Raw genomic sequence first — 23,695 nt, 5'->3', positions numbered from 1 at the left:
TTAATTAAGAAATCACTCAAGATTACAAACGCCAGTAACCATTGTCATATGATAAATTCTTCCTCTATTACACATCAACTTTAAGTCTCTAGACACAAAACATGCAAATCAGTTTTTTTTTTTTTTTTTTCATGGTGGGGACTTTATTACATTTTTATATTTAAATGTTTACATATTTTTGTTCATTAAGACATTATTTTTAATATCTATCTTAATTTATTTATTTTTTTTATTTTTTGTGTGGAGTCCATTGGCTACTTCGCACATGGTGATTTCAGGTTTTATAGCCTATTCTTGTGTGGATAGTTTCAGAAGAACTACCGATTTTTTTTTTCATTCAAACCAAAATGTAAATACACTGTAAATACATTAGATTTGGATAAAAAAAAAAATTGGATGATGGCCATATTTATTTAATGAAATTACAGTTAATTTAAAGTGCTAATAATGAATCACAAAATAGGGAAAATAATAGGAGTGCAAGAAGTTAATTTCATTAAGAAATTAATGGAATATAAAATTTGCCTTGAAAAAAAGTTTCTTTTAAAGTCAATCATGAGCATTCATCATTCTCAAGCATCAAGAAGACAAATGCACACAATGAAGACCAGGCTCTGCTGCAGTGTTCTTCGGCCTCTTTCAGCCTCTCGATCCGTTCCGGACAGTGATTATTCCCCGCGGTTGGCGGTAACGGGACTCTGGAGGAGGGACGCGTGTCCTTCAGTCTGAAGTGCGCGTCCGCGGGCGCGCTCCTGCACATACCGGCTTTGACCATCGCTGTAGAGTCGCGACACAATCTCCTCTGCTTTTTCAGCGAACGGGCAATCTGTTTCCAGTAGGCTTTGGTATTAGATGTGTACTGTTCACATGCTGTGGGCTCCGCTACATATTCGCAGCCGAAAGTCTTTGCCCCGTTTTTGCACGTGACTCTCAATACAAACGCATCACCCCCCCGCGCGGCGCGCCACGAGCACCGCGCTCCGTCCTTCAGCGAGAATCTCCCTTTTAGACCACTTTCATTCCGCTGACCTCTTCTCTTCCCCTTCGCATCTGCCTGCGCTCTCCTCCCTCTGTCTCTCAGGCTGCACACCTGCACGAACTGCTGCACGAGACAGGCGAAGATCAGAACGAGAGCAATGTCTCTCACGCGTTTCATGTCCTCATCGGAATTATATTTAAACAACTGCAGGAACAATTTGACGTAACATGTGTAGTCACAAATGGTGTTTGTTGAAAATAAATAAACTCTTCTGGTATAACAATACACGAGAGCCGTGAAATCTTTGGTTTTTGCACCTGAAGTTCGTGTGTGCCATTTATAGAGCATGTCGCGCACGCACCTCCCTCAGACTTCACATTCTTGAACGCGTCTAGCTCTAGGATATTATAGGGCAAAACTCTGACTTGATGGCATGTCTAGGTTTATTTATAGATCATAACTTATCAGCATAGTACAAATGGTAGCTTACATGTGAATGTTCTGCCAAACTGTTACAAATTTTTGAGGACTGTGAATAACTTTATAATACATGTGAAGTCCTGACACAAAATTCATTTCTGCGAATCGGTTCTTTTGAACAGTTGGACTCGGAAAGTAAAGGGAAATACGGGGTACGACGATGGATGGACGTTGGGTAAATGCTACTTTCTCGATGTAAAGGCGTACAATAATGCAACAATTAGCTACCAAAATATACACCTCTGAACAGCCTACAACAGATAATAATGCAGTATTTAAAAACTAATAACCTACCATGCACTAATGAAACGGTCCTTAATGCGAAACGTTATTTAGCCATCTATGACTGAACAAAGCCAAGCCTTTGCCAGCAGTGGCCTAGACTCTACAGATCCGGGTGAGTTCCGCTGAACAAGAATCGGCCCGTAGTAGTAGAATTAGATGTGCAAGTGCGAGCTTGGGCCTCACTCGGGACGGATCATATACCGTAGCAGAATCTGATCTGCAGTAAAACCGTGGGGCTGCCGAACTTGAGCCGATTACTACAAGCTATCTGGATTCGGCGCATCAAAATTATAACCAAATTGAATTGCACATGCTCGAAAGAGACGGATATCGAGTTGTTGACTCGAAAAACAGCTCGGACGCATTCGTCAAAGAATCGTTCAGGGGTGCATTTCCTGTACAATGACTTAACTCACTGATAAACCACCATAGTACGATGCATTGTTGTGGGAACTAACTAAAGTTAGCCAGTAACGACTGTTTCCCGAACAACACGGTCGCATCTCCGTTGTTTGAACCACATTAGTTCAACAATTTAGGGACGTTTTTACTGACGTCACACGCAGGTGTTGGATTAATAACTTCTGCTAATTAATTGATTCGCGATCTCTGAGATGCTGCGTATTGAACATAGCACCTGATGAGTAATTTACTGTGTTTTGTTCCCTGTCACTGTGCTTTATTTGATAATTATCATCGCAGGTTCCCTCTTACATCATACCTACTCCGGGGTTCCCTTAGGCATTTATGCACCTGCACACTCTTAAAAACTGCACTTATCCTATAGAGCAGTGGTTCCCAAATCCTGGTCCTGGAGAACCCTCAGCACTGTACGCTTCCGGTGTCTCTCTTATCTGACACACACATTTGAGGTCTTGGAGTCTTCACTAATGAGCTGATGAGTTGAATCAGGTGTGTTTGAACAGGGAGACATCCACATAGATCAGTGGAGACATCTAAAATGTGCAGTGCTGGGGGTTCTCCAGGACCAGGATTGGGAACAATTGCTATAGAGGACACGCTAAAATTTATCGAATAAAATCAATGTATACTAGCTATATATTTAAATAGAATGAAAGATATTGTTTGTACTGCATGTTAGCTTGCTTATTGTCCCAAAGAGCATAATATATTTAAGTCCATAAGTCTTACTAACAAGAAACTATGCTTCTAACTATAGGTCGAGAGCTGTAGCTTGTAAGTTTGCGACGTTGTTTACGAATGTTAGTTTGGTTTGAACTATGGTTTCGGGAAACACCGAATAGTTTAACTATTTTGGTAACGGTGGAACTTGCGACCATAGTTGGATAAAAATCCTTTTGGGAAACGCACCCCAGATCGATGATTTTTATTTAATCGATTCAACTGATCGAAAAGATCCGACTCAAAAGAACGACAAACGAATCAAACACTGCTATTTGCAATTGCCAGCCACACACCATCTTGTAACAGAAACTATTGGTAGGCTATATATGTATTTTTATTCACTCTCACATGATAAAATTGTATGTTAATAGTCTAAATCATATAAAAACATACAGTATTATACGCCTGTATAGTTACTAAAATTACAACACCAGCAACAATCTTTCGATGAATTATAATTTTTAAACGGTAGTAATAAATTGATCATATTTTGGCGGACCATGGTTTTCATAAATATTCTATGGTAAACGTCCTCACAGACCTGTATTTGAAAGTCCTTTCTCGCGTTTTCTAGCACAATAGTGCCCTCTGCTGTCACACTCATCTAAATCATCCCCACACAAAAAAAGCAAAAAGGTAGTAGAGAGCCAAAATTTATTCAGGGCAAGCAAAAAAACCAAAACAAATCCTATATATATATATATATATATATTTATTTGAGTATTACTTACTCCACTATAAAATGTAGGCTAGTAGACACAAATCCATATTCATGTACATTATACATTTTCACATTGATATATTACAGTCTGAAGAGACCTGTTGCTGCACAGCTCTCAAAAATGTTGACCCAATTGGTCAGCACTCATAAATATATAACATAGCAAGATTAATACACATATAGCATTCAGTACACAGGCTAAGATGAAGTTCCTGATCATATAGTTTACATTTAGAGAAGAAAACATGCCAGCATTATGCTCACATCTAAATTCATTGATAACTGTCTAATCTTGTCTATTCTGATAACATGTACATTAGAGTCTGTACATTTGTCATAAATAAGAATATATTAATCGTGTTCCCAAAGTCCTGTCAGTCTTAACAAACACCTCCATTTCTTCCCGTCAGTCCAAAACCTTCATGCTGTTAAGACATTTGGAGTCGTCTTGAATGGGGTTTACAGTCTGCGGAAATGTGAGTGACTACAGTAGTATAAAGAGAGGACACACAAGTTTCAGATTTGCAAACAACTTATATCTTCAGATTTACAACATTATATTGCAAGGAGGAAATATGCTATTTTCTTTGAATTTGCCAGACTTCCGATTCATGAGACACTATAAGTAAACTAGAAGAATAACAAAGTGCAGTAAAATATTTGTGATACAAATCAGTGAATATTTATAATTTTATGATAATGAACTAAAATAATATGATAAATACCAGTCTGCAATATCAAGCAACATAACAGACTGTTTTTGGAAATGGCACATTCAGTTAACAAATGTACCAACCACCCTTAAATAAAAAAATAAAGTGGATATATGTGATATAAAATCCTACCCTTTTCTTAGTTTTTGAACCACCCTATGACAAAGGAACAGACACCCTGAAAAGAGCGCCAGCAGTAGTCCTGGGCAAGTTTCTTGGCCTTACTCATGGGTACCGGCGTAGTTGGTTGTGGTATAGTTGGTTTGGGTGTAGTAATTTTCCTCTCTGTGGTGGATTTGATAGCTTTGGGTTGATTCGGCTTGTCTTGAGGAGTCCTGGCTGATTGGGTTTGTAATATTTGTGGTGTTGTAGGCTTTGGCCTCTGCTCTCGTCCCCTCTGTTGTGGTCTCATCTGCACGGTTCTGTCAGGGTCTGGTCTGTAGGGCCTGTCCATTGGCTTGGTGTCTGAAGAGGATGAGCTTGTGAAGACCATCTGGGCCTCGTCCGAAGCTCTCCTGCACATGAGAGGCTTGAGGATGCTCTGGCCCTGGCAAGCATTCCGCAGCCTGCGGAGTTCCCACATGATCTGCCTGAAATAATGCGTTGGGTTGTTGTTGTAAGAGCGGCAGACCTTAGGCTTGCCCTGGTACTCACACCAGTAAGAGCGCTCTGTGCCCAGGCAAATAATGCGGAGCTTAGTGAGATCGTGTTGTTCCATCACACTCAAGCTGCATTCATCTCTGGTATCTTTGGTAAGAAAGTCATTCACGTCTTTCCAAATGTTCCTCCCGTATGCTGACTCGATGTCGTCGTGATCCTGGCTCTTAACAAGTGCTACCCGGAGGCAGCATGTAAGCAGGAGTGTGATTGTCCACATGTTGTGAGGCGCTGACACTGGTGGAGGGACTTCTGACTCCACTATTTAAAGGCTTTGGTCACAAAAATGGTATTTTGAGGTTAATAAAAAGTTGCTCCACAAGCTGGCTTCCCGCTTGGCCATCTGAGGAATGTCAGTAATAGGCAGGGACACATATGTAACCAATCAAGAAAATGCCCAGACACAGTAAAGTGGAACAGAGAGCGCTCCTTTACAACCCCAATTCTGGAACTTTTTCAGCATTTGTTTGTGTAATTCACGGTAAACCGCAGCTATATTAGTTTTCCAGTCATGTTTTGTGTTTATGATGCTAGGAACAATCTGTCCAGGCCTACCATCAAGAAATCGTAATCTTGGGTTATGTTAGTATTTAAAAAAGAAGCTGTTTACTGGACTTCCTTGTGTGACCGTACAATCTTAAAAATAAGGGTTCTTTAATGGCATTGATGGTTCCATGGAGAACCTTTAACATCCATAGAACCTTTCCATTGCAAAAAGGTTTTTATAGTGGAAAAATATTCTTTAGATTTTTAAAATGTCCTTACATGTAGAAAAAAAGGTTCTTTTTAAAAACTGTATGCCAACCTGGTGTAACATGTTGGTTCAAATGTGATAAAATGTTATATTTGTCTCACTAAACTATTGAAACCATTTCTACCTCAAAATAAAAGATCTAAGGTAATTTTGAAATAAAGTTTACAATAAGAGGTATTAAGTCACAATATGGTGACAATGCAGTTATCTGTTTTTAATTTTTTAGGCAGAAATGTATGGGCATTTCATACTAAACATACAGTATATTAATTTGATGATTTTGACAGTTCTGCATGAAGGATCATACTCTGACTGGGAACATGTCAGGCACACGATTGGATAATCATATGAACATGTTCACTTAAAGAGATGAGGCATGGAGTTAGAGGCCATTAGTGAAAAAGTGTGGCTGATCTTCTGAATTACGACAGACACATTGAACTAATCACATCTGTATTTCAAGCAATCAATCATATCTGGAAGTAGGGGGTCCTCGTAACTGATGCAGGAATTAAAATGTAAACATCCAGAACAAGTCAGCTCAGCTAGAATCAAAGGATCTGTGACTGTGTGAGAGGCCAATTACAGCTTTTATTTCTGGCGTTTTTTACTGGCTTCCACAAGTCCCAGACTTTCTTTGCCTGTCTAACTCATCGAGACTTTTCTGGAGAAAACTGACAGAAACAGAGGGCCCGTTCATGCAAGCTAAGAACTATATAAAAGATATAGTATTATATAAGATAGTTTTAAAAATAGTTAAATTTAAAAGAATCCCCACCACAATTTTAATAATAACGGCACAGAGGAATAATATCACTTTCACAGTTGATGAATGATAAAAAAATGAATCATAACAGCTACTCAGAATCCATCCTGCTTATAGAATCACAGTTATCATTCTACATGCAAACATACAAATTAAAGGGATCATCGGATGCTACATGCACTTTTACAAGTTGTTTATACTAAAATGTGTGTTGGCAGTGTGTATACACAACCACCCTATAATGATAAAAATCCACCCAGTGTTTTTTTTTTTTTTTTTATCTCGTCAAAATCATTTTCCCTTTCTCAAATGGGCTGATCTCAGATGCCCCCCCAACAATAATTTGATTGACAGTAGCATTTCAGCACAGACTGGACTGGTGTCTTACCTTAGACCTGCCCTGAGTGTGTGTGTGTGTGTGTGCCCTCTTAGTAAAAATGTCTATGAAAACTAATTCCTGTGGCAAATATCGCCCTTTTATAAAAGATAGTCTAAAAAAAGTTTCCAACACTGGTTTTGTGTTTTCATGACATTGTAGGTTTTGTAAGCTATACTCTTTTTACTCTTTTTATTTTTTAAAACCGATCTATTGTGAACTCAGTTTAAATGCTATATACAGCGGTTGAATTGGGAATTTACAACACCAGAATGTTTTTTTCATCTGAAATTTTATTTTAAATATTTTACAGTTTTAGCCAGCTTAACCACATGGACTTGAAAACCAACGGCACTGACAACCCGGCCCACCACAACTGAACATCTCTGAGTAAGCTTGACCATCAAGTATGCGCATGCTATGTGTGGTATGGCAAATCAATGAGACTGTGAAGTGAAGGGACCTTTCTAGATATAAATCAAGTACAACAAGGTCACGATAACACTGTCATATACACAATGAGTGAAGGATCTGAGCAAAAATATGTAGCACCTGACATAATGTCTCTAACATTAAACAGTTGAAATATTTGGTGGTGTTATTGTCAATGACTAAAAAGTTGTCGTAAATGGGCTCTGTGGTCTTCTCTTGCTACTGTATCATACAAGCAAATGTCTCTCTGAGGTACATTCACTCACTTTAAAGTTGACATGAAGTTCAAATACTGTATTGATAAATGTATGTCCAGAAATATTGTTATATTAAGTAAACAAAAAGCCCTAAAACCTGAGACCTACAATGAAACAAGATTTGGTGTCACACAGCAATAATCAGATAGTTTAAAGTAATCCAACAATATGTCGGAGAGCAATTGTTGTTAGTACAAGTTGGCAAAATTAGGAACCGAAATATTAATAACTGATATATTCAGCAAAACTAAAGTACATAAAGCTAGCAAGATCTCTTTAGGGGTGTTACTAAATCCAAATGCATAATATCTTAAATGCTCAGTACAGAAGTGAGCATAAACACATATAGATGTCTTAAACTGCCAACCACAGCTCAGTATCAAATGTGGTTTAGTGATCTCAGCTTCAATAACTAGGTAAAACTTATCAAAGACCTGCTCTTGCGACTTCTGACTAACATGTAGCACGAGCTAAAAATCTGAAAAGGCAACAATTCATTCACCCTTGAAATGGCTTGACAACATCTATCTGTACCGAGTTAGCACTTAGCATGTTTTCTAACACCTACACATCCATGTTTATGTGTAATATTTGTGGCTCATTGGTGGCTGGCTTGCTCTGTTTCAGTAAATTTGGCCTCTCAGTGGACTGGACTTGACAACATGTTGAATTCTCCACGATGTTAAAAGCACTATATATATATATATATATATATATATAAACACAAGACAAATAAGAATGCAGCAGTCATAGCATTGTTATGGCCTGTCACAGGTGATTTCTCAATGACTGTAAACAAAAGACACATGTAGTAGTTAAAAAAACCTTATATTGTGAAGCCTCCCTGATTATGGCAGGATGTGACATCAGAGAATAGCTTGTTGAGGGGACAGTCCATAAGACAGTACTACAATCATAAAGGTGCAAATTAGTCAAAACAACAATAGTCAAAACATTTTGATGAAGGTCTTCTTCACTGATGTGATGGGAACGTGGACAACAGGTAGTTTCACAAGTATGTGAGTTTCCTTTTTCTTAAGAGCTGAACCTGCTGTTCACAGAGAGAGTCTGTTGTAAAGAAGAAATACATAGTGAGAGGAAAACATTAGTCTTGTACAATGCATACAATAGTTTTGTTAGTTTTTATTAACTTTTCATTCTGTTTTGTGCAGTGGTTCTCAACCAGGGGAAGGGGACCCGCTACTTAAACGGGTCATATGATGCATATGGTGCATAAAGAAGATCTGTAAAGTTGCAAAGACTAAAGTCTCAAACCCAAAGAGATATTCTTTATAAAAGTTAAGACTCGTCTACGCCTCCTAAAACTCCTCATTTAAACACGACCCCACATGTCTAAGTCACGATGTGGGAAGATTTGCATAACGCCACCTAAATGTTCATTTAAAGAAAGAATGCGTAACTTTTATTCTCGCTGTTGCCGCCGCTGCCGCCATGTTGTGGTGACACTGTGTATTTCGTTGTGAAAGTATAACTATTTTGTGTGGCCTTCCAAAAGAGGACACAACTAGAAATCAGTGGTTAAGCTGTATTTCAACACTGTTCCGGAACAGTTCAATCCAAATATTCAGTGTGCAGTGCATTTTACGGAGGACGAGGATTGTTTACTTGGAGAGTAGCCTACAATGCCGATGTCTGTTTCTATAAAGTTGGACAATTCCAGCATTGCAAGGACAGTCTGGGGCTTCTGACTCACAGTCTGTAAGTACGTTTTCATATTTAAAGAGTTTGCCACTGATGATTCAAACATGAGTTTTGAGCAGAGTAGAGTAGCGCTTGTTGTTTGTCGTTTCTCCAATTACAAATGCAGACATGGTATTATGTTTATGCAGCACGATGCAACGCAACGCGTAAAAAGACAGTATAAGTCATTATATTCCGTAATTATGTCCCCACTGGATGCAACAAATGCCTGGTTTATAATGGGTTTTATTGTTTTTGTCTTGTCATGTCGGTGTTCTGACCGGGACACGCATCACAGTGTTAAGGGGTGTAACATTTCCATCACACGCTTGAGGCATTCAGCCAATCACAACGCACTGGATAGCATACTGGCCAATCAGCGCACACCTCGCTTTTTAGAACGATGAGCTTTGTAAAAATTTAAGTGTTTTTAGAAAGGCGGGGCATAGACGAGCAACAATAATGTACAGTATGTGGAAAATAATGTTTTTTTTGAACCTTAAACTGCATAGAAAGTTACAAGCATCCTCAGTCTCATCAGTTTTGATTCATGCAGAGGTCACATACCAACACAAAAAAATAAGACGAAACAAGCATTCAAATTAGCTACAACAATTGAAAATCAAGATATGGCTTGTTTTAATTCACCCCCTCAACAACAACTTTTTTTCTTTAGACAGATAATCAGATATTGAAAAAACCTTAAAAAAAAATCATGGGGCTTTTGAATGTTTTTGCGGACAGTGGGGGGCCTTGGGTTCAAAAAGGTTGAGAAGCACTGGTTTAATGTAAAACAAGGTCAATTAAAACAACTTACATTCCACAAAGGTTTAATTCCAGTTTCCAATATCACTGTATGAGAAAAGAAACAAATATTGCAGAATTACACCCGCTGCGCAGTTTCAAAATGAATGATAAATGGCAAAGACTGATACGAATGAACTGGTTCACATGAGACATGAGAGGGGAGATGAGATTTTAGACCAAGAGAAAGAAACAAAAAACACAGTGAGCGCTGGCATCTATCTGTTTGCAGAGCTGTCAGGAATGTTTGAAGTCAAACATTGGTGGATCACAATGATACGAGCGAGAGTGGTTAGTGATGGACCCTAAAAAAAACACAATTCACACAGCAGTTATCCTGGTGGAATGCTTCTGAAGATGGGATGCAAAAATTAAACATGCTGTGGGTGTAATGACATAAAAAACAAAAAACAAAAACAGAAATATTTAAAGTGCATGTCAACAGAGGATACAAGAGTGAAAATGTTAGGAGGCAATCAAACAAATGCATACTAAAATAGCTATGTCATTAATTTGGACAGGAGGAATGCTTGTTATAGAGATAAAGATCAAGTCTATTTGCTCTCATCTGCAGCCCTCAGTACCTTTCTGTAGTTACAAAACAGACCGTCCTCCTCAGAGTCACCAGTCGGCATGGTGCGGGGGCGCAGAGGCCCGTGGAAATCGAGTCATAGTGTCATAGGTAGGGATGCTTGAAGCACAAAGCAAAAAAACTGTCAGGACTGGAGTGCATTTAAAATCTTCACACACTACTGAGATGCCCCCATTAGCTCTCCATCCATCTTTAACCCATCAATAGAAGATCAGGACGGGGGACCTATTCAGTCTAAACATCTAATACATAAACTACCATTCAAAAGTTAGGGGTAAGATTTTTTTTATTATTAATTTTTTTTTAAATGTATATGAAAAAAAATCGATTTCAAATACATGTTCTTTCGAACTCTCTGTGCATTAAAGGATCTTAAAAAATAATGTATATGAGCCTATTAAGCAAACTTAAGCAGCACAACTACTTTCAACATTGATTATAATAATGTTCTTGAGCAGCAAATCAGCATATCAGAATGATTTCTTAAGGATCATGTGACACTGAAGACTGGAGTAATGATGCTGAAAATTCAGCTTTGCCATCACAGGAATAAATTACATTTAAAACGTTTTAAAACAAATCTATTTTAAATTATAACAATATTTCAAAATATAACTATTTTACTATATTTTTTAATCAAATAATTGCTTGCTGTTTTTAAAAATCTCATCGACCCCAAATTTCTGAATGACAGTGTTTTGTATTTATCCAAGCTCTGTGTTATTCTAGCACACCATCCTGACCTCTGTTACATGCTTTTGCTGTTGAAACACATCATTAGTGATGAGTTGGAGAGAGCCAGAGCAGCCCAGTGAGAATTTCAAGAGTCATGCAAGAAGACAAAAATTTGAATACATGCACAAACGCAAATTCAGCCAGTCAATAAATTCTGCCAAATCTAATGTATGCAATGTTAATATAAATTAAAATATCATGCAAGAGTGCAAAACACAAATTCTGCATTACTTCTATTGAGTTAGTCAGCATGCAAGCAATGTTTTAACAATGGAAAAAAAGAGGGCAATATCAGACTCCTAGGTGCCTGTTTGTGCAACTTCAAACTGTGCATGCATCAGACCTCTGATACCTAATTATCACCTCAATCGTTCCACCCGATGCATGCGGTTTATTAGTGTAACACGCAGGGTGTACAGGGATATGGTTCTGATTACCTTGCCATTACAGGATTTTGGGATACATTCTAAATGTTCATTATAATAACCATTATTACCAGTTTCCATATGGAAATAAAACATTACATAGACAAAAAATGTAAACAAAACATGATGTGACATGAGAAAAATGGCATGTGTCTCTGGACAAGCTTCATTTTAAAGCATTCTTGAAAAATGTACACGGAAGATCAAGTATGAAACGGTATATAAACTGCAAACATATCTTGTAAAGTGTACAGCAATAGTTTTGAAGTGTGTTCTTAAGGTCTCTGTTTTAACAGCCCTTCATGTTAAACAAGGGAGCTTCAAAGATAACACACCAACACAAGCAGCGCCCTTCACCAGAGAAGCAATTCCAAGGCTTAGAGCTTAAACCAGCACCATTAAGCAGAAAGTTTTATGTACAAAACAGGAAAGGGATAGTTTTAGCAGTCAAGTCGACAGTAAAAGTATAAGGGGAAAAAACAGCTTACGTTTTCATGGGAATTGTCTCAATGCTAAAGATACAAGACAAGACAAGCAAAAATGTTACAGGAGATGCACTCTAGTGGTGTACAGAGACATCACACGGATGTCAAAACGGACGTCTCTGGTCAAGACACTTGGTGACTTGTCAATCGCAATGATTCTCAACTGTAAACGCATGAATGCTCAAAAAACGCTAAAACAAAACACTGTTTGTACAATATATACATGTAGTTCTCATAAAGTGCAAAGTGCTGGACAGAAAGATGAAGAATGAATGGAAGAAAGATGGAAATAGCAAGAATGGTTATCATAAGGTGAAATGCCAAGTCCCTGAGACAGAAGAACTAGAAAGAAGAGCACAGAGAGAGAGAAAAAAAGATTTAATAACTACTCCGGGCAAAAGCAAGAAAAGAATGAGGCATTTGCACTTTCATATATTATGCATATTATTCATTGTACAACAGTTAGCTCCAGTCCTGTCATCTCTTTTCTTTAGCAGAGTAAAACAAATATACAACAATATTAACTTTGTTTATGGAACTGTAATCATTGGGGTGCTAAATAGCAATCGCCAGCTTGGTGTATTTGGGATACTTACTCGTCATAGACATCCTCTGTGTCCATTCTGCGGTAGAACTTGGCATTGACGGACAGGATAATTCTAGGGAGCAGAAACAGTGTGGAACAGCCTAATCCAAACCAGAATGTGTTCTGCAACAAATAAACACAAGATTAAAGTCACCCAAAAATTGCACTCTGCTTAACCATAAATGACACTTTGATCAACATACTCTCCATACATGTGCTTTTTCCTGACAAGAAGCTTTTCCAAAATACAGACAGTGTGGAGCTCTAACATAAGAAGTTATCTATATAAAACGAACGTTCACATTCAATCGATCAGATGCAACATGTCCACCCCACGCGACAAAATGTAGAGAAAAGTTTAACAAATAGGTTTAAGTTTATGCAAAATCCATCAGGATTCATTGACTGCAACTTACAAAGAACCTCAGATGAAGGCAGCTTCGGATCAACATACAAAATTGTCAAATATAATCCTCATATTTTAAACATTTTTGTATTGTATATTACTCTTTCCCAGATATATAATAGCTGGACATTACTCTGATACACTTATCTCTTGCTGATATCTAACAGAATATCTCCTAATTGTAAACAAGCATTTCCTGTAAAAGCTGCTTTGAAACAATATGTACTGCGAAAATAAAGGTGAGACTAGCAAAAAAAATGAAAAAACAAACAAACAAAACAAAAAAAATCCCAAGCTTAGGTTAAAAACTTAAACTTTAACTTTAAGTTTTTTTTTGCTGCAGTCAGAGAATTATACTGGGGTCAATCTTTGGGTGTCTGTGGAAAGAGCAGCTAGTCACTAATACTACAGGTAGAATAGCAGCTTGAATGCTTCCTGCACTTACTAGTTACAAGCAATTTCTGTCCCTTGTGGGAACTTTTTTTGGTCCCCATGATGAAAACGGCTTCTAAATCATACAGAAAGTTACAAGGAAACAAGCTTATAAATCATATACAGTAGAATTGGACCCCATAAGGAAAACAGCTTATAAATCAAAATCTAAAACAGCAGAAGTTTTCTGTGAGGGGTAGGTTTAGGGTAAGGGGATAGAAAATACAGTTTTTACAGTATAAAAAATCATTACTTCTATGGAATGTACCCATAAAAGATGGAAACCAGTGTGTGTGTAGCGAAATCTGAAAAAAAAAAAAAAAACTTCTTTTGGAGAAATCCTAATTTGTAAAACAGTACAAAAATGAAGTAAATGACAAAGAAGTCATATCCTCTTCCAAAGGATCATTTTGGTTTACAGCCGACCCCCAATCATAGAATGCAATTGCTTCGGTGCTGAATTTTCAGCAGCCATTACTCCAGACTTCAGTGTTACGTGATTCTTTAGAATCATTCTAATATGCTGATTTGACACTCAGAAAACATTTCTTTCTTTGTCTTTTTTTCTTAAAAAAAATAAAAAAATAAAAATAATCCTACTGACCCTAAACTTCTGAAAGGGTTGTATAGCTCTTTAAACAAATAGTTTACACATAAATTAAAATTTTATTTACTTAATCTGATATCTTTCCGAAAACATTATAGATAATTTTATAAACTTTACAAAATGCTTCAGAGGACTTGGAATATATAGTGAATGTGTAGTTTGGCCTTCTTTATTCTGTTTATATTAGTGCCTTTTGTACTCTTTTAAGCTTTGGCAATATAAATCACCATCCATATTACCTGGATGTAAAACTGAACACACTTTTGTATTTCATGGATGTCAAAAAATAATGGGGATGGAAGGACATGACATGAGGGTGAGTAAATGATGAGAAGAATTTCATTTCCAGTGGTTCTAGTACCGATGGCCATCTTACCATTGAATCCAGCAGGAAAACTGCAGCCTAGGATCTCGGCCGTGTCCACAATGTTGCTGAGTGGTTTACAGGTAGCGACCTCCAAGGCCAGCTACAATGAGGCAGCAAAACAAAGGGTTTTAAACTAAAATAATGCATTAGAACTAACCGATCATCACCAATCTAACATTAATGCTATTTCAGATAGATAATACAGTTAAAAATACTCACAGACGTTCTGATCCAGTCGATATACTGCTTGAAATAGCCAATAATAGTCTGCTTGTATTTCTCTGTTTCCTGTTTGAGCATATATTAACCATCAGTACGATACAACTATACACCAATCATTCAGACATGTTTTTTTTTTTCACATTACCTGATTGATCACAAATGTTGCATTGTGGGAAATTAGGAAACTGGGCGGCATCAACAGCAGCTAATAGATCTATAACTCTGACCTAAAAACCAGTGCATTTACTGTTCATCAGAAAGCATGTTCTGAAATGCATCTGTTGTGATATTTTTAAACCTGGTGGCAGTTTTAAAATGAGCAAACTGACAGGCAGTTCTGAGGAGGTCCTCTCCAGAAGTCTGATGCTCTGATTAAGTATGCCTCTTTAATAAGAAAGATAATAGACACAAAGCAAGAATCATGTCTAAATGATCTATAATCTAAAAATGCTTATAAAATGGTACAAAAGAAAAACTGTAAATGACCATTTTGGAAACATAAACTGACAATTCAATGGAATCAGCAGGGTAACAAAATGCTTAGCAAACTTATATGTGCATTACATGCATCACATGCACATTATGTCACAAATAAATAAAGAATGTGAGACAAAACTGTTGTATTATATGATACATTTGGCACACAGGGAATCATTTGATAAACTTTATTATGCCACATAAGAACATATATCTAAACTGGTTAAGCAACTAGTATGGAATAGAAAATAAAACATTCCAGTAATGCAAATGCTTTAACCAATGGTGTGAAAACAACAGAAAAAACATCAGAATTTCTGTTTGATGCCACTAGATGGACAGAAATTCAACATTTCACCTTTGACCAGTTTTTGAATCTGTAAATATTCAAATTTACACATTTGGAAGTTTAAAAAAACATGTCACTAGGACAAAGACATGATGAAGCTGCTCTAAAAAGCTGCTTGTTTTTCTGTGATGTTATAACAGAGAAACCATACCAAAAGGAGCAAAACAACTGCAGGTTATGCAGCTATGACTGGTAGGCTTACCCTTGCTTTCACATATTTCTCGGAAGCCATAAATCAAGTTGAATGTGTTAAAGATAATAAAAAAGAGAGTTGTTTAAAAATCAGGTGCGAACAGAAATATGAACATCTTTGAGAAGTTTTTTCATTTACAATCAGTCCCACTTATAAAATAGAAAATGATTCAACAGAACCATTCGTGGATAAGAATGTAAATCATTCAAATGAGCATCAATGAAACAGGGATAGATTACCATGGACTGCTCCAGTGGGAGACTTGCTGGATGTGGATCTGCCTTATAGTATTAGCGTGTCCTTTTAATGAGGTCTGCAAGGTCCCTTTAAACTGCAAAAGAGAGAGATATAGTGTAAATGAGAATTAGCCCAAGAAACATTCATGCACGTACCACTGAATTTAATGTAATATTATAGAATATGGAATAATTAAATTTTATACTCCTTTTAGAATTATTTTAATTAGATTTAACCTCATAAATCTTACCAGCTGATCAGCTTGAGCATCAAGTTGACTAGCAAAATCCACTAGATTAATGCGAGTAACTCCTTTATTAACCCTGAAAAGATGATGGGACACACGAGAACACACTGTTTCTCATCTGATCTGGGACTGTACATACAACAAAGCCTATGGTTCAAAAGTTTCAATTAAAACGTGTTTATGTATGTCATGTACCTCCTCCAAATAGGCAGCAAAGTCAATCTCATTAATCCCAGTTTTAGTGAAGCTGATGAGATTCTGTTTGCCTTCTGACTCAAGAAGAATGATTCCACGCAGGTCCACCTTCATCCCTTCAAACTTCCTTGACACATCCTTGGAGTACTGCAGAAGAGGTTAAAGGTTCTGTGTATGATTCTGACATGAGTCTAGGAAATCTGGATGGACTGTCATGAGGAAATATTCTAGAACATACAGTCTGCCCAGTGGGACCACTAGTAAAAAACAATAACTTACAAAAAAAAAAAGATATATTCTCATGGTTACTAGTGGCTCAGACGTATATGTATAAAAATACATAATAAAATGATAAAAATTAATACATATACATAACCTATTAACACCAAAATTAATATTACATTGTAGTACAGTATATGCATTTTTTGTTAAAAGTTGGATTAAAAATATAGCATGTCTTAGTATTGTGTTTGTCCCTTTTTTTGCTTTAATAGCAGCACTTGTTCTGCATGTGCTCCACAAGTTTTTGCAAAACCTGATGTTTATGTTCTCCAGCATGTTTTGAGAAGATCTAAAGAGCATCCTGTGCTACAGTGGGAGCGCAATCATTTGTCCATTTGTATAAATCAGTTCACATGATTTTCTTTATTTTACATTCCATAAATGTCCTAAAACATTCCATTCAATGTGGTCTCAGATTTTTGGGTGCTGTGTGAATCAAGAATGTTGGCTTTTAAGTGAAAACAAAAATCATTCTGCTGAAATGAAGGAATTTATAGATGCTCTATATAAAATGTTTCAAATGGTTATGTATGAAATGTTTTGAGATATTCTGCCAATTCAAAAGAACAGACACAAGAAAGAAAAGTCACAATCCACAGTGCATGCCTCCATTGAGGGCCTGAGGTCCTGAATAAAGGTGCTCATTGTGAGGGTTTGCTTTGATACCTGCAGATTCATGACACTCATATGTTGAGTGGGTGAGAAGCACACACATTCAGCTCTGGAGTGAGTTGAATGTGCTCGTTGCTCTTATTTTTTTGTGAAAAAAGCATGGATGGAGTGCTTTCGACTGTTGAGGAAGTGTGGTTTGCTCATTGTATGAATTTGTGGGATTACTGGGAAGGAAGGTAGAAGCCTGGTTCTTCTTTGCTTCATCTTCACCTGAGATGTTAGACAGCATTTAAACTCTCGTGGGAGTTAAATGGGCTCATAGCGATGCATTCACGGCAGTGGATTCTGTTCTCGCATGATCTTGAGGGATCCTAGCCTTTGTACAGAGCACATTCATCTCTCGTGGGAGCTGAATGCATGCAGTCTTGTGAAATTGTCAGCCTAGCATCTGCGGCTCGAGTCGCCTTGTTGCCGAGGCAGGTAGCCAGACCGTTCGTGTGGATTGTAGGTAGAGCATGGAAGTGACCTTTCGGGAATGTCTTCCCCTTTTAGCAATTCTGTTGTTTCTGATTCTTTATTCAAGACATGGCAAATTTTCTCAAGGAAAAAAAAAAAATTGCCAAACTAATGCTGTAAAATATACTTGAGAGTCAATATTATTTTTGAAAGGTTGAAATTTGCTGATTTGTATACAAACACTTAAAATATACTCAATAAGGTTAGTTTTAATATTAAAAATTATAATACTAACTTTAACTTTTAATTACAGAATTATATTTGTAATCCTATCTGTTTTTGAAATATAAACATTTAAATGGTGGCTGTTACAAAAAATTTGATGGATTTATTTAAACAAATGAAATATTAAAGAACAGTAAAAATTATAATTTATATGTTATATGGTGCATATTTAGCAAAACGCTCCTCTCTAGAGTTCATTTTTTCATGGTCACCGAATATGTTTTTCTGTGGTAAAAGTGACGTTACGTGACATTGTTTACAAGCTTTTGTCATCTTTCCGCATTTGAAACACTGATTGAGCGATAACATGAGACAGGAGATGAATTTGGCGGATGTACTCTTTCTTTTAACACCTTCAGATGTTCATTCATGTTTATTTCATGCTGTAACTGCTATTAAAGCGGAGATGATCAGTTTGTGCTGCTGCTTCTAACCAAGGCGCTACAGCGATCTGTCACTCACACATTAAACAGCGGTAAAAGGGGATTTAATATTAGAATATTGTAATAAAATAGGACAGAATCTGAAATCTGAGACTTTGTTTCATATCAAAAGTAACAGATCACAAAGCTTATTGCAATTTATTGGATGGGAGGCACGCTACAATGTCCTGTTCATTATCTGACAGCCTAGATTAATGGATTCTTAGGATTTATGAATCTATATCGTTTCATAAAAATGCGAATCAACTAAAAATCGAGAAATCAATATTTTACCCAGCCCTAGTATTTCATTTCCTCATAGTGTCCATTAGAGGATGCAGTGTGAGTTCCCTTGAAGGGGAACGTCTTGGGTTAGGCATGTAACCATGGCTCCTCAAGAGGGAAAGAGACATTGTGTCTTGTGTTTCAGAACATGGTCATGCTGATGCCATTCCCCATAGTGCCCACTAGAGTGCCTTGTTCCCTCTCTGGGAATCATGGTTACATGCATAATCCGAGACGTTATTCTGGTAAAATAGGATAATGCAAATTTTAATGCATTTTTTTTTAATGCCCACAGTCAAACTTAAATTTATCCGAAAAATCACATTTGTTGTTAGATAGTAATGAGTTCAAAAATGCCTAGATCTCAAAAAGGGGCTATCAGGTGTAAACGGTAGCATCAGTAATCTCAGTGTGACTTTGAATATCACTGTAAATTTAGTTGTGATTTGCGTGTGTACATGAGCTAAGCCTTGATCCACTCACAACACTAGTGTTTAAGAAGGCTGAGATGTTGAAGATCTTATCCAGATGAAGAGCTGAGTAACCTCTGTTGTCCTTACAATTACTGCAAAAGAAGAGAGAGAAAAAGGGGAAATCAAACCTTACTCTATTTATTATGATCAGACTTTCATTTCAGACTTTTAATTATCTGCTGCCATCTGCTGGACTATTGATGGATGAAGACAAATCTATTGTAAATGGCTCAGAAAAGTTAGTTCAGAGAAAAATTGTGTAAATTTGTTTGCATATTTGAGTATAGTTTAGTTTTAATTACACTAAAATTGATATATTTTCTCCAAATATTCTTTTGTCAAAAAAACCTTGCACTTACTATTACACTTACACTATTACAGAGTAATATAATTGTTAATTTTGTATTTATTAGATATACATAACAAGGTTACCTGTAGAGAGAATATGCTGTAAGGTCCATCTCAGGATCATTGTACAGGTATCCTGGTATGAAGTTTCTCCAAGCAGAGTTGACCAGGTTGGGCGTATCTAACACCTACACACAACATAATCACACTGTATCTCGTATTATTTGGTGAATTTATTTGTCTTTCAGCATGTATACAATGGGTACCGGATACCACTTTGAAACTAGTAAAAATTAATTACAAATTATATCATCTACATGAACATTTAAAATATAATATATACACAATGTTTAATATAAAAATTTTCAAATATTTTATTAATTTTTTTAATATGGGGGAAATACTGAATCAAAAACAGAACATGAATTTTAGAATGTCTTACAATTTGGTTTGTCAGTTGTTTTAATGATAGCTGTACTCAAGCTGCTTAAACTCAGAATTTAATGTAAAGCCCTAAGATCATGTTCTCCAGCATGATTTGAGATGATCCATATATCAGAAAACACTTCTGACATTGTGTCGTTTCTCTTACCTTAAACAGCTGTCGGGTTTGGAAGGGGTCACACACCAAGTTTCTAGATTCCCACCCACCAAAAAACAGTGCTGTTATCACTCCCATGAGCACCCCAGGAGAACAGGAAGCTGAAAGCCCACACCACTGAGAGACAGAGGAAGAGTGTGTGAATGAGTGCAGACAAAACTGTCTTATACTACATCCATTTAATGGGTTTGAAGACTGATGTTGCACTCAAACTCACGCCATGAGCAGATTGACTCCTGTGTTAGAGACACAACCACGTGTGGTTGGAGTTGCATGCCTGTCGAATCCCAGAATACCACACAACAAACCCAGAAAATTGAAAGTGAGGATGAGCACAACCATACAGCACAGGGTAATACAAACAGATCCACCTGAAAACAAAAAACATTATGAACAACATCAAGGGCACATGGAAGACTTTGCTTCGAAAACAAGGACAATAAATTTGTGAATAGTTTTTGTCTGGTCGAGTTGAGTCCTCTGAAGCACCTGTAGAAATCCATCTGATCGACCTGAGGGTAGATGTCCTCGCGTGAGTGTGTGTGAGAGATCATTTTGGTGAAGTTGGTCAGTGAGCTGTGAACCGGGAAGAGCTTGGTGAAAGTGCTGATGTTTGATCCAATGTCGTCCAGCAGAACCTTCACCCCTACAGGAGACACAACAGTATTAGAAAATGCTTTAGTCCAGATTTAGTGACATTTTTTATGTGAAAAAGCACTTTTTCATCATCTATGCTATTCACAGAAAATCGTTTGTCTCATTGTATGTGCCCTGGTAAGCAAAGCAAAGCAAAGGAAAATGGCAAGGAAAAAAAACTTGATAAACGTCCATCCTCCTCAGGCCTTGCAAGAAATGTGCATATGCTAAATATTATGATACAAGTCATGTTCTTTAAATCAAATAAAATTATTACATATGACACTATGTTAGTAAGGCAAATGTTTAAATGAATTTGACCTGGATAACATTAGACGTTAAATGTTAAAAATGTGTTAGTAATATGTGGAAATTAGCATTTGACTAGAATAATAAATATGAAATAAAAAAGTATAAAATAAAAGTATTGTTCATTGTTAGTTCCTGTTAGCTATCACAGTAAAACTAATGGTAATGTATAGAACCTTATTGTAAAGTCTAAATGTTTAAATTTAGTAAGTGAAAAGTAGAAAAATGTATATATTTTTTTAATTACTGAAAGGGGACTCTTTGAATCTTTAGATGGTCTGTACATAAAAAAAATCTAAGATCTAAATTCTAGTCTAGATTTAATCTTTAAACTCACCTTCCACAATATTTCGGGTTTGATCTGTTACCAAGGTGGGGGTGTCATTGAATGATGTATAGCCCTGTGTGATAAGGATGAAAAGGTGAAAGAGTGAGCAAAGGTGATATGCTTCTTCAAAACCAACATGAAAGCAAAACTGACCTTATTTTTAGTCAAGGATATGACTTTTTCACTTTTCAACCCCCTTCCGCTCCCAAGTACATGGATTCATTTTAGTATGTATGACCACTCATCATAATCAAAGCAATTCCCCAATGGATTTATTTTCTCTTGTTGAATATCCTATTTCACTGTGAAATACAATATGTTCTGTCCTAATCTTCACAAACAAAATGCCATGAGAAATCTGGGAAAAACATACCTTTTCCACAATCTGACCGAGATCCGTCTCTAGGACTTCATTCACTTTGTCTAACTGGTTGGTCACATCAGGCAACTAAAAAAAAACAAAACATTTTTTTATGCCATGTTTTTTTTTTTTTTTTTTTTAAGGAAACAGCTGTGAACCATTTTGATGACCAATATGCTGGAAGAAAGGATTATAAATTATTTCCATACCGATGAGTAGTTGGCTGCAATTTCTAGCCTGGGAAGGGTGCTACGTATGTTGCGACAAATCTCAGATGAGCGTGGGTCTGTACAGACAGGATCATTAAGGGCATTGCTAAGGCTTCCACGCACCAGGCTGAGGTTAGCCTGCAGTTTGACTGTTCCTTCCTGCAAAGTCTCCAACGTCAAACTCACATTCTCTAGAGCATCCTTAGTGTCTCGCATTGCTAAGAGAGGAAACAAATGAGCCAACACACACACCATAAATGAATATTCAAACAGAGACTGCCCACAATAACCAAGGCACAAATAATACTGAAGACATATAGTAAAACTCACACATGCATCTTTAATTTAAAAATGCTCTAAATATTATCGATTGAGATCAGATAACATTGTCAATGTAACCTGATCTCAATCGATAATACTTTTGGATATCTTGGTTTTAAGACACATGATGGGCAGGTTCCACCAAGGAAGGATACAAGAATACACATGGGAAAATAACTGGGCCAGATTTTGTTGGGAAGGAATAAGGAGTCAATCACAACTTGTTATGATTGAAGGTAAACAGGAAGGACAAGTCAGAGTCTCTTATGGTTTACCTTTAATGGATTTCTCCACTTTAACTAACAAATCAAAGACAAAACAGTGAAATAAGACACCACCACAAAAAGCAATGGATGAATATCCACCATTATATTCTCATGCGATATATGATATATTATGATAAAATAGTTTTCCCAGCAAAAGTGAAAGAAAGAAAAGAAAGAAACAAACAATAAACACAAAGGGGAGTGACATACTTCCAGTCATGCTGAGAGCCGCGTTGAGGGCGGGCTGCACGTCTTTTCCCAGCTCCTCATGTATCCTTCCACCCAAGAGAAGACCTACATCTGAAGAAACACCACGACAATATGAGTCCTCACATCAGAAAACACCTTCCATCCCACTCCAGATGACCGATAGCATACTTACTATCCAGGTCATACAGCACATGGTGCTCCACTGTGCCATACTGAGAGATCAGGTAATCAATTTGCTGAAGGGGAGACAACACAGCAATATATTCAGCAAATAGAACCTCACTTGCCAATACAAAGACATCTACAGGATGATTACTTTTGTTCATTTGCAGAACGATGCAATTAAATATTTTCAAATAATATTATATCTGAACTGATCAAACTGACCATTGTTTCAGGCAAACATCTGCATCTACCTCTCTATCTATTCGACCGATATCTGTCTAGCTGTCTATCCATTCATCTTGTCTGTCCAGCCATCTGTCCATCTGACTGACCCAATCGACCATCTGTATGTCTGTCTGTCTATCTGTTATCCATTTTTCAATTCAATTAATTTTATTTATTTATTCAATTATTTATCTATCTATCCATCCACCCCACCCCACCCGCACCATCTCAGTGTAATAGTGTATGTGTGGGCACATGTTTGTTCTGGTTGTATT

At 36.9% G+C, this 23,695-nt stretch overlaps 2 protein-coding genes and 1 pseudogene across 2 annotated transcripts; all 3 read right to left on the bottom strand.

Annotated features, from left to right (window-relative positions):
* Positions 1 to 541: 541 nt before the first annotated feature.
* LOC109058814 (fibroblast growth factor-binding protein 1-like) lies at positions 542 to 1,871 on the bottom strand. The gene has a single exon (XM_042770023.1). The coding sequence runs from the start codon at positions 1,325 to 1,327 to the stop codon at positions 554 to 556; it is 774 nt and encodes a 257-aa protein (XP_042625957.1). The 5' UTR covers positions 1,328 to 1,871; the 3' UTR covers positions 542 to 553.
* Positions 1,872 to 3,589: 1,718 nt separating this feature from the next.
* LOC109054621 (fibroblast growth factor-binding protein 2-like) lies at positions 3,590 to 5,256 on the bottom strand. Its single transcript, XM_042770021.1, has 2 exons — positions 4,457 to 5,256; positions 3,590 to 4,095 (listed from the first exon to the last, which is right to left on the bottom strand). The coding sequence occupies exon 1, from the start codon at positions 5,199 to 5,201 to the stop codon at positions 4,464 to 4,466; it is 738 nt and encodes a 245-aa protein (XP_042625955.1). The 5' UTR covers positions 5,202 to 5,256; the 3' UTR covers positions 3,590 to 4,095; positions 4,457 to 4,463.
* Positions 5,257 to 8,335: 3,079 nt separating this feature from the next.
* LOC109054622 overlaps positions 8,336 to 23,695 on the bottom strand; it is a 56,533-nt pseudogene continuing 41,173 nt past the window's right edge.

This window comes from Cyprinus carpio, chromosome A14 (genome assembly GCF_018340385.1).
Source record: "Cyprinus carpio isolate SPL01 chromosome A14, ASM1834038v1, whole genome shotgun sequence".
Classification (NCBI taxonomy): domain Eukaryota; kingdom Metazoa; phylum Chordata; class Actinopteri; order Cypriniformes; family Cyprinidae; genus Cyprinus; species Cyprinus carpio.
Note: the sequence above shows the minus strand (reverse complement) of the source record. Positions and strands in the feature narration are given on the sequence as shown.